General features: G+C 36.9%; 1 protein-coding gene across 1 annotated transcript in view; it reads left to right on the top strand.

Moving 5' to 3' along the window:
- Window positions 1-12,401, top strand: part of LOC147623379 (cold-responsive protein kinase 1-like) — a 49,181-nt gene extending 36,780 nt beyond the window's left edge. The window contains exons 2-4 of the mRNA XM_086821765.1: window positions 11,458-11,753; window positions 11,837-11,987; window positions 12,072-12,401. Coding sequence (XP_086677891.1) covers window positions 11,458-11,753; window positions 11,837-11,987; window positions 12,072-12,401 — 777 coding nt within the window. The remainder of the gene's footprint in view (window positions 1-11,457; window positions 11,754-11,836; window positions 11,988-12,071) is intronic.
- Window positions 12,402-12,640: the final 239 nt, after the last annotated feature.

The raw sequence follows: 12,640 nt of genomic DNA, 5'->3' as shown, positions 1-12,640 counted from the left end.
CTTCCTCTACTCCTTTTTCTCCTTCGCTACCTCCCTATTCTTGCATTTGTTTTCCTTTTTATTTCTTCTATGCCTTTTCTTTTTGTTTTTTACATGCGCTTTGAGTTGTGCTCCTCTTGCTTGTTGTTTGTACGTGTGTGGCCTTGCTTACTTGCAATGTTGTGCTTGAGCGCTTTGCTTTGCTTATGCTATGCCTATGCTTAATGGCTTTGCAACTAGCTAGCTACGCCATATCTAGTTCGACTCACATAGAGTAGGCTCATGTCTGGTAGCCTCTTGTAAATTTGGAGCAACTTAGCTCACACAAAGTTGTGTGCTCACGTCACAATTAGCTAACTCACATCACACCTAGTGACACGACATGATTGATAACTCACATCATGTAAAAATGTGACTTGATAGACTCAAGTCTCACAACTCATGTCTTGTAGACTCATCTCTAGTGGGATCGCGTATCACGATTAGTTGGCTCACACCTCACGAGACTAGCTATGCCCATATGGCTTACTTGGGTCTAGTGAGCTGGACTCATAGCCCACGACTTCACATTTTGTGGACTCACACCTTGTGGACTCTCCTAGGCTCTCACCATGGGGACTTTCTTGGGCTCATGTCTCATGGCTAGCTTCGCTCATGGATTTTTTATGAAATAGGTTCACAAATTTTTTATTTTATGAAATAGGCACACTTAGACATAGATTCTAAGTGGTACGTTGTTAGGCCCTATGCCTAAGTCAAGATATGTGAGCAATCAATGAGCAATAATTGAGCTTCAATGCTCATAATTAAGAAGGACAAGAATAATTCAAATTGGTATAAGAAAATATTTTAAGGACATGGGTAGGTGTGACCTTACAAGTCTTCAAGGAAGTCTTAATTGGTCCATACAATATTAGGTGTAGCTACCCTTAGACTCATGCTCACATCTTGCAGCACAGCAGGATCACATCTTACCTATTATAGCTCGCACCATGTCGATTATAGCTCACATCACGATGGTTATAGCTCATATGACATATTTTATGTGTGATTATGGATTCATCTCCTAAACCAAAAGATGCTTTGGCATGGTTTTTCAAGGGTTCTTGGACATGTATGGGATGTTTTAAGGTTCTTAATCCTAATTATGAATAATTATGCAAGTGATTTATTGTCTCTATTTATTTTATTGATTTTAGATGCTCTAATAAAATAATTCATGAATAAAATCAAATAAATTAACATCCACACCCTAATCCACTCAATTAGAGCTTAAAGTTTATATTTTTAGAGTGATAATCACTCATAGTCACAAATGCTAAGACACATGTTAGCTCTGTGCAACCTAATCTAAGCCTCTTGGGCTTAAATGTAATGCAAATCACCAACAAAATTAGAATGTATAACCTTGAAAACAACAAAATCAAGGCTTCCAATGACTCTAAAATTGATCATCTTTCATAAATTCACTATTTTTGGCTCTAAGGAGGAGTAGAGTAACAGTGCATAAAACACTATTAACAATTTACAAAGGGGGAGGCTTCATTTATAGGAAAAAGTGAGTCTCTAACCAAGCAAACAGATTCTAGAATTTTCCAGATCAGTTTGGTCAATTTTTGACCATTTTTAGGTCAGTTTAGCTTACTTTTTGGATCTAGTTGAAGCAGGAGAGAGGACCTGTTTTTAAATGGCTGTTTTATATCAAGAATGTTGGGAAAGCATTTTGACCATCTTGTGAATGAGGTCGTGGAGACCTAAGTGACAAAGTTGCAATAGCTGATGGAGAGTCAACGGAGGAGGTCTAGCGTAGCAAGGTCAGTCGAGGTCTTGACCAGCCTCGATTTAATTTAAATGGTGAGCTTCCGATACGGTGGATGAGGGACCAAGAAAGCGATCTATGAGTGAAGTACTAGGTGACCTGCAAAAACGAGCCTAAAGGGTGCTGACTATATGGTGCTCGAGCTCTGGGTTGCCGAAGATACCCACGCGTGCATCGGGGAAGAAAATGGAATAAGTAGTTAGAGTTGTTTTCTAAACTCGGGCATGGATCTAATTGATTGGCCTTGCTGGTCCTCAACGGATGAGTCCATGGCTCTTTATATGGATTTGTTGGTTGATCTTGCTGATCTTCAATGGAGAGTCCATCTGGATTCTCTTATGTGATTTTATTTTTGGGTACTATGAGCTAGGAACTATTGAAAAGACCCCTGAGTGAACAGGTGGTGAGCATTTTGGTTGCCAATGATGCCATAGGTACACCGATGAAGGAATGATTGTAAATTGGAAATTAAGCTAGATATTTTGGAGGATTATGATCAGTGATACTATGGTTTCATCAAAATATTGTTTTAAAGATAGCTCAATCTGTGAAATAGGCACTCATATTGGGTGTGTAAGTGGTGTGACTATATTGAAGTTTGCTTGAAGCGTTGGCTAGGGGGCCTGGGAACCCTTTTCCCTGGTACCCGGGGCAAAACATAACCAAATTCCTAAATGGATCCTATCACTACAGTGGTCAAGCGGTTGGCTAACCCATGGGATGGGGTTAGGCTGGACTGATGGATCCCTAAAATGAGACTCAATTCTGTTAAGTTACGATAGTTGAAGTAAATCCCTGATAACCCTTGTTCTATGGAAAAGAATTAATGGCTGTGCCTCTTGATGAGGAAAAAAGCATTGCACTCTATGATCCAAGTGCAAGTCTCTTCCTTGATCTGACCATGAGACTTACGGGCTTGGTCAGATCAGTTTGGTTAATGATGACCTTGACTACGTTAGAATAAAATATCCTGGAGGAATCGCCTATGTTTGCTGGGCGAGGGAAGGTTTTTTTGGGTTCGGTTTTGGAAGAACAGAGGGATTAGTCTCTTGTCCGGATATCTGTGGTGGTGGGTAAGGCCCCGAGTGAGAGGCTTTGCCCTGTGCAAGAAGTGCTACTTCCGCTGCTAGCACCCCAATTTATGTCAAAAATTTATGAAATACCAGTAAAAGATTGTAATTGTGTGATGAAATTCATACAAATTGATATTTAGAATGAAGATTCATAAATTAGAAATTGGGTCTTCAGATGGAAGTACCGCAATTGTGTGGAATCCTTGACTTGCTTGAGGCCTAGATATGATGGTATTTACCTTATAACTCCAAGGACCGTGACTACCTGTATATATCATGGGTGTATCTGCAGCTCTTTACTATCACATCTATCCATAAATACAGTTTCTAACAAACTCTTGTCTTCCCACATTGTTCCAACTCAATTCACTTTGCTTATTCCACATCCAGTCATATCTATTTCCATCATCCATCATCCTTCATCCAATCACGTCATATTACATCTCATCTCATCACATCCATCCACATCACATCTCATCACATCCATTTACATCTATTTAGATCACATCTATCCTCATCACATCTCATCACATCCATTTACATCTATTCGGATCCTCATCACATAACGTCACATCCATCCTCATCACATAACGTCACATCCATCCTCATCACATCTCATCCATTCACATCTACCCATATCGCAATCACATCACATCACATCCATTCACATCACATCTCATCCATTCACATCACATCTCATCCATTAATATCTACCTCGATCCACATCATATCCATTCACATCACATCTCATCCATTCCCATCTACCTAGATCCACATCACATCACATTCGTCCACCTTACATCTCATCCATCCATTCAAATTACATCACATCCATTTATATTCATTTAGATCCACATCTATACCACAACAACCACCCCAAATGATACCTCCTTGGGATTCCGCTGACCTGTTCAAGTTGGAAGACCTGATTGCCCGCGTCCAAACCCAAGACTCTGCCCAAATCTCATCATCTAAAAAGCATGCATAGATAGAGAGTATACAAGTAAGTTTCAGCACGACGAGGAGGTGGACACAACAGCAAAAAGGTAAAAGTAGGAAGAAGAGTAAAAAGAAGAAGTCCTTCAAGCCGCACCTCCTCCAGTATAAGACATGGACACAACAGCTTGGAGGGTGGTTATCCATGATCTAAACAAAAGAATTCTACACAACCTACATCCAAAAAGTACAACAAAGTCAAAGATTACTTGAAGCAGGGCGAGAGTGAGGATAACAAAGTGGAGGCATATTTCTTAGATCTCAGCATCCTCTCGACCCAAATGATGGAGTGCAATTTACATATGCAAGCTTTCACCAACTGCGAGCTCACACGATATACTAGCACCCTCACATGGCTCAATGCCCAAGTAATAGAAAAGATGGATCAAGTCATTAGGGAGGCTAAGCTGAACCACAAAGAATTATCAGATGCTAACCATGCCCTCACCACATAGATCCAAGCACTCCTTGAGAAGCTAGAGTCCTAAAAGCAAGATGAAAGATCCCACAATATGTAGCTGTAGATTCCAGGAGAGCCTCACCAAACAACACAAGCTAGAGGTCATAGAGTTCTAGGTAAAGGCATGCACTCAGATGCTAGATTTACAAGCAACGCTCACAAATGAGGTGGATAGCTGCCATGCCCTAGAAAAAAGACTAGAAGAGAAGGAGAAGGAACTAAAGGCCACCAAAATAGGCTTAAAAACACAAATCATAGCCTTGGAAGGACAGCTAGTGGAAGCCAAGTAAATATACAAGAGAAGCTACAAGAACTATAAAATCAAGGCAAAGGACCTCAAGGAATCCATGTAGGGATTATAGTAGATAGAAAAGGTGACAATGCTACAAAGACAACAACAAGTCATCTCACACTTGAACGAACAAATTTTGGATGCACATATAGTAACAACATGACTACAGACTTAAGTGGATGTGCTTACATAAGAAAGAGATGCTCTTGTCATACAAAATCTAAAGCTCCATGCAGCCCACCACCAACACAGAGAACTAGAAGTGGCCCAGACCTTATCCAACCACAAAGCTCAAGTCACTACTGCCCACCAACAGCAACTCTACCAGCATAAGGAACCCACCCATTGCAAAAGATGAAGATACTCATCACAGTGAGTTAGTGGAAAGGGAAACTCCTTTGGTTGACCTTCCAGTGGTCCGTTGGGCCCCTACACAAATATTTTACGTGTTTGTTTTTCACCAACACTTAGGCTTTATGTGTTTGTTTTTCACCAACACTCAAGCTTTATGTCAATACAACGTTAATCTCAATTAGTAACTAACACAAGGAGATCTGGCACTAATACATCTGAATACTACACGCTATGCCGACCCCACTGTCTGAATGGCTATTTTTACGATGACTTTTGAGCTAAGCGAGGGTGAAGCTATGTATATTTATGCCCTACACATAATTGTACTTAACTTTAGATCTTGGTGTAGGTTGTGCATTCACTCAACTAACTTTAGATATTTGTGTAGGTTGCTCATTCACTCAACTAACTTTAATGAAAGTGAAGAGCTCCTAGAGCTAATGAGAGTGAAGAGCTCCTAGATCTAATGAAACCCACTAACATTAATTCATTTATTTATCCCCTCCCTAAACTATAACAAAGCCTTGATTGGATACTTCAACATGGGTGGGTAGAAGCCTTGGATACTCATCAGCACCTTCTCCTCCATAACGCTAAAACTTATCATCATTATGGCATACCAAAACTTTTTGATATTATTTGTGCACATCTCGAGTACACATTATTATTGACATCATTAGTCTATGATTTTGAACAAGTGCACATAGAATATCACTCCTTCCCTAAGGAAGAAGACCTGCATGCCATTCATGATTACGTTATAACTAAAAAACCATCGCCACCTAACACATAAATAATTTTCATTCATGATATGAAAAGAGGACTTCCTACCATATTCTAGGATTAATCATCCTAGAATAATTGAATGATTCTCATTATAATCATGAAAAATTTAATTTTTATGTTTATGTATAAACAGTTAATTAGGAAAAAGAGGAATTTATAGTAATTATTTTTTATGTTAAAAGAGTAATCCCCATGACAATGGAAATCCATGTATTTACATGAAGTAAGAGAAAAATTGGGATGCTAAAATAATGTATATCTTATTTAAAAATTAAAGAAGGATTTTAGTTAAATTTATCTTTTTACATAGATAAATTTAAATGATGAAAGAGGAATTCCCACCATATTGGAATTCAAATATTTAAATGAGGAAAGTGTAATTTTTAGCATATTGAAACTAATGGGAATTTTATTTAAATTCAAAGATAAATTTTAGATAAATTTATTTTATCTATGAGAAATATTTACATGGTAAAAGAGGAATTCCTATGACATTTGGAATTCCATCATTTAGATGGGAAAAGATAAATTCCTAGTATATTGAAATTAATGGGTATTTTATTTAAATTCAAAGATGAATTTTAGATAAATTTATTTTATCTATGAGAAATATTTAAATGGTAAAAGAGGAACTCCTATGACATTTGGAATTCCATCATTTAGATTAGAAAAGGGAAATTCCTAGCATATTGAAATTAATGGATATTTTATTATGAGAAATATTGATGATAAAAGAGAAATTCCCATGACATTGGAATGAAAATAATTAAATGCAAAAAAGAGGAATGCCCATGGTATTTGAGATCCAAGAAATTAAATGGAAAGAAGAGGAATTTTTAGTATAATTCAATTTATGATTATTTATCAAAAGTGGAAATATGGGTAGAATTGTTTTCTGTAAATCCCTTGAATTCTTTTATTCAAAAGAGGAATATTGAATATAATTCAATTGAGGAATTGAGAAGGAATATAGAAATAGTCGTTCGAGAAAAGGAACCTTTAATTAGGCCAAGCAATTGGTAGAAATTTAAAAAAAGTCCCATTATCGGAATCAAACTAAAAAAAGCTACTAAATGGAAATAGCATGTGAAATAACTCAATGAAAATAACACTTTTATAATAAAAAAAATATTCTATTATGCATCTTTCCATATGCATAGAAATTAAATCTAATGAAAATAACACTTTTATAATTAATTTTTTTTTTACTATGCATCTTAGAAATTAAATCTAATGAAAATAACACTTTTATAATAAAAAAATTCCAATATGCATCTTTCTATGCATAGAAAATAAATTCAATGAAAATAACATTTTTATAATAAAACAATTTCTATTATGCATCTTTCCATGCATAGAAATTAAATCTAATGAAAATAACACTTTTATAATAAAAAAATTTCTATTATGCATCTTTCCATGCATAGAAATTAAAATCAATGAAAATAACACTTTTATAATTTCTATTATGCATCTTTCCATGCATAGAAATTAAATTCAATGACAGTTTCTATTATGCATCTTTCCATACATAGAAATTAAATTCAATGAAAATAACACTTTTATAATAAAAAAGTTTCTATTATGCATCTTTGCATGCATAGAAAAAATCTAATGAAAATAACACTTTTATAATAAAAAAAAGTTCTATTATGCATCTTTCCATGCATAGAAATTAAATCTAATGAAAATAACACTTTTATAATAAGATTTTTTTCAATATGCATCTTTCTATGCATAGAAATTAAATTCAATGAAAATAACACTTTTATAATAAAAAATCTATTATGCATCTTTCCATGCATAGAAATTAAATCTAATGAAAGTAACACTTTTATAATTAAAAAAATCTATTATGCATCTTTCATGCATAGAAATTAAATCTAATGAAAATAACACTTTTATAAAATAAAAAAAGTTTTAATATGTATCTATGCATAGAAATTAAATTCAACAAAAATAACACTTTTATTGCACATTTGCACATATATTAATCTTGTGCTCACTTGTACATTTCAATAAGTTGAATCCTGCACAAATTAAATTAAACATATTTTTTTATAATTATTAATTCATCAAAAATATGATAAAATATATATCTATAATAGATTAGCTTATTATTTCTAGAAGAAAAAAATAGTCATCTTGAATAATTCTATACATAGAAAAGTTGGATGGAAAAAAATGATAATCTTTATTATAACTTTTTCATGAAAGGTGGCTTTCCCACTCGAACGGTAGTGTGAGAGCCCCATTGTAACCAATTTTCATTGAGCTACTACCCTTTGTTATGCATGGCCTTGTGGGAAAAAATGATAATCTTTGTCATAACTTTTACATGAAAGGTGGCTTTCCCACTCGAACCATAGTGTGAGGGCCCCATTGTAACCAATTTGCATTGAGCTACTACCCTTTGTTATGCATGGCCTTGTGGGTCCTCTTTGAATTTCTTCTCTATAATTCTCCACTCCTGTGTAGGGGAGACCATGATTAAATCTTGGTGTGCGTGGTCGACCTCTTATTGGAAAGATGAAGTTTCATTTTCTCTTTGGCCCAACGTTTATCAAAGAGTTGGCCCATGAGATGGCCTCTGTGTGATTTGAAAGCTTTGTATTCATCACTACATCTATTATGTACTAGAAACTAACATCTTGTGAAATAAAACCCAGAAACTAGCATCATAGAATGAAAGACTTGTGTTTTATACATAGCTACAAAATGTAAGTAGTTTTATCCAATCAGAGATCTATATATGAATAACAAAGGGTATCACTCCCATTCTCTCTCCCTAGTAGTGTATGGGTGTAGACTATAGAATTTGAGGCTATTCAAGACACATAGACCATGACATGGTCCTAGGCATTGGCCCATCACTTGTAAGATCCCTCCTTGTCCTTTTTATAAATTAAATTATTAGAAAAAGGTTGTTTGAATGGGTAAAATTGTGCATGAAAGATAAAATTGCACAAACTAGGCATAAGCACATGTGTGCACACTCCTTAATAGATTCAAATGTTTTGGAAGGTTTAGAGAAAACTTAAAAAGTTAAAAAATTAGAGTTAATGCCCAACTTAAGTTGATTTGTTTGTCTAAGGTACACTGCTTAGAAAAATAAAAAATGACCAGCATTGATGCTGCCCATGTGCACACGTGCATGTGTGAAAGCACCTTGACCTTAAAATAATTTGAGAAAAAGAATTCCATAATGAAACTCAAAATATAGGATATACTCTAGGGTCATGTGCTTGGCCAAAGAATATTACTAGCACCTCAAGGAAATAAATTAAACTTAGCTAGACTAAGGGGTGCCCATGGAATAGTTAATTAAAGGAAGTAAGGTTTAATGGCAGGGGTAAAACCATGGGTTTGTAGAAAACCAAAGTGGGGAATGGTAAATGGCGACATATGGTTTTTGGGTAGGTGGTAATTATAGATGGTTTTGGGGCTAGTGGTATTTTGTATGGTGATGGGTTTATGGGTGCCTATGGACAACTTTGTATAGGGATATAGGGGAGCCAATTTCAAAGAAATCCATTTGACAACAAGCACTTAAAACATAGCAAGCATCATATATGGAGCAAACATCAACCAAGGACTCATTATTATTGGTCATTCTAAGGATATCAACAAAACACTACTTTTTGTTTCTTTAAGCGCCAAAATTGGTTTTTAACTTTCAAGGAAACGAGGGTGGGAAGTAACCTAGTTCTAAAGATGGGCATGAGTTCCATTTAACCTAAAACACCTCTCTTGAGACACACCCTTCCTCCCTGCCTCTCAACACACCTCTCTCAAGCCACACCCTCCCTCCCTCTCAACACACCTCTCTCGAGCCACACCCTCCCTCCCTCTCAACACACCTCTCTCGAGCCACACCCTCCCTCTCTCTCTCACACACCATAAGGTGTGATTAAAAGAACATTAACCACTTCCAGTAGAAGGAAACTTTCAAAATGATGTGCAAGGAGGGAGGGAGGGGAGGGCAAAGGTTTACAAAACATTGTTGTAAAGGGATTTCTTGGTTTGAGAGGAGGATAAGGGGAGGGTGTTATGCACAATAGGGCAGTGGGGGGTTGGGGGGTGTTTAAGTTATGAGTGTGATGAATCTCTTGTTGGGGGAGCATAGGAATGTTTAAAAAATGTTGTTGTGAAGCGATTTCTTGGTTTGAGATGAGGGGAGGGGGAGGGTGTTGTGCAGGGAAAGGCAACCAGGGGGTGGGAGGGCTAGGGTTGTGAGTGTGATGATGATTATAGGTTGGGGGAGCATAGGAGTGCAAGGAAGGGGCTGTGATCATGAGAGCATAACAACACACCCATGCAAGGAGTAAGGAGTGGACAATAAGAATGGCTAAGTGTGTAGAGCCTTTTATAATAGGAAAATAAGAGTCTAAGGGGCATATCATTTCTTAAGGGAGAGAGGGACTTTTTAGAAAAGAGGAAGAGATAGAAAGCAAGACAATCTACATAGGGAATAGGAGAGAGAGAGAGAGAGAGAGAGAGAGAGAGAGAGAGAGAGAGAGAGAGAGAGAGAGAGAGATGTCTCTAGAGACTTAAAGGAATTCAGGAAGAGATAGTAAAGAATGTAATTGTTCTTGATAATGAGCAAGTCTAGTGCTTTGAAATTCATCTTTCTTTTCCGCCACAATGCATATGGGTGTGTACCTTATTTGTGAGAGAGAAAGAGAGAGAGAGACAGAGACAGAGAGAGAGAGAGACTCTTCAATGGATATATTACTTCTGTATATTGAAATTGCAATGGGTGTGTGTGGGGTTTAATCCATTGAAATTGACTTAATTAAAGGAGGTAGCTTGAGCAACATGGACTATAACAGGCAAGAAGGGAAGAGAGTAGTAGGTGAAGATAATGATGTCATTATCACCAATATCAAGAAGAGATGATTACCATAATTGTAATGGCACTTAGTTTTTTTTACATGATTGGTTTTCATGTTGTGATTCTTATAAATGAAAAATTTGTGTTCTTTTGTATTGAAGTACTAGGCGAGGTGAGTTGCCTAGCCTATGTCATTAAATGAAATCATGACCTCCACACATTGAGGATATGGTTACTTACACTAGCACCAAGATAACAAAAGGTGGTCACATGTTTTCTATAAATTTTTACAACCTTAGTTTAAAATCGACATGAGAAACTATTCTTTTACTTTAGGTACACACCACTCAATTCATTGTTGGCAAAGTTTCATGTCATGTGTATTTTGTTTTTGAATAAATCTTGCTTGATTTTTGATTGATGCATTTGTGTTACACACTCTGTATAGCCACAACTCAAACTCACTATTATTCTCAAAAAATTATAAGGTGATTTTCGAAAAATAAATTATTCTTAGTTGATTAAATTAAACTTTATTACTTAGTTGATTAAATTAAACTTTATTATATTTACATTACCACTTGATGACACTAACTATAATTTTAAAAGCTTACTTCTTTTAGGGGACATTGAAGATTGGAAGGGAAGTGGCAATCAAAATGCTTTCTTCTGAAAGTCATCAAGGGAAGTCTATCAATAAAAACCTATTGTAAAATGAAAACCCGCTTCTATTTTCTTAAATATAACTAGTGGGCTGAGTCGTGCTTTGCACGTCTCTTCAAACCTCCAAATTCAAATTCTACCCCAACGTCTTCGAACCTCTTCCTCCTCTTCTTGAGCCTCCAAATTCTTGCCACGTGGTAGCTTGTGAAACTCTTCCTTTATATAATATATAGAGATGGTGTGAAATATGCAGATAGTGGGCAAAATGATCATCGAATCACCTTGGATTGGCGTACTCGAGTCGACATAATAGTTGGCATAGCAAGGGGATTATGCTATCTTCATGAAGACTCCCATGTGCGGATTGTGCATAGAGATATCAAAACAAGCAATATTCTTTTGAACAATGACTTGAGCCCAAAGATTGCAGATTTTGGTCTAGCAAGGTTTTTTGCGGATAATGTCACCCATCTCACCACAAGAGTGGCAGGAACCTTGTAAGCCCTGCTTTCAAACCTGAAAAAAAATGAATATAGCAAGTATTAATGTCTAATTATCTAGAATTTTCCTTGATTTGTAGGGGGTACCTTGCGCCAGAGTATGCCATCAATGGCCGGCTAACAGAGAAGGCAGATGTCTATAGTTTTGGATTGGTAGTTCTTGAGATAGTGAGTGGGAGGAAGGTCATCGAGCAGAGGCTGGAACCAGAGAAGCAACATCTTTTGGAATGGGTGAGGATAAGTTTGGTTGATTGTTTCCCATGAATTTGTGTACTTGATCCTTTGTTTTTCCTGAGTGTTGAAATGTTTTGGTAGACATGGGCACTGTACGAAAGGCAGCAACAGGTGCAGATTGTGGATGGGAAATTGGGCATGGTGAGTGCAGGGGAGGTGATCCGGCTGGTGCATGTGGCGCTGCTGTGCACTCAAGCCAGTGCACAAGCAAGGCCTGCTATGTCCCAAGTGTATGCAATGCTGTGTGGCCAATCGGATATCTTAGAGTTGCCCACAAAGCCAATCATCGTGGGCACCGACTATTCTGTCCAACACTCCCTCATATCAAGCTCGACTGCATGGCACTCTCACCCTTCCCAAATCGCCAACTCCAATAATGGGGAGCCCATCTCAGAAGTACGCCCCCGTTAGAGAGCTTACCTTACCTTATGGACGCCCTATGTATGATATTATGTGCCCACCACCACTTCACACTTCTCTCACCACCTTTTACATGTCCACATATATTGCTCTCTTTACCTATGATATTATGTGCTCACTTGTGCTTGTTTTAGCCTTAAGTATGTATGTTGCCTATATGGATCCATCCTTAGCTTGCCAACTAGGTTGGAATGATTCATGCTCAATGATGTCCTTGGTGTCCCCACTCA

Source organism: Cibotium barometz, chromosome 27, assembly GCF_041138505.1.
Source record: "Cibotium barometz isolate CiBa-2024 chromosome 27, ASM4113850v1, whole genome shotgun sequence".
Lineage (NCBI taxonomy): Eukaryota > Viridiplantae > Streptophyta > Polypodiopsida > Cyatheales > Cibotiaceae > Cibotium > Cibotium barometz.
This window is presented reverse-complemented; position numbering and strand designations above follow the sequence as displayed.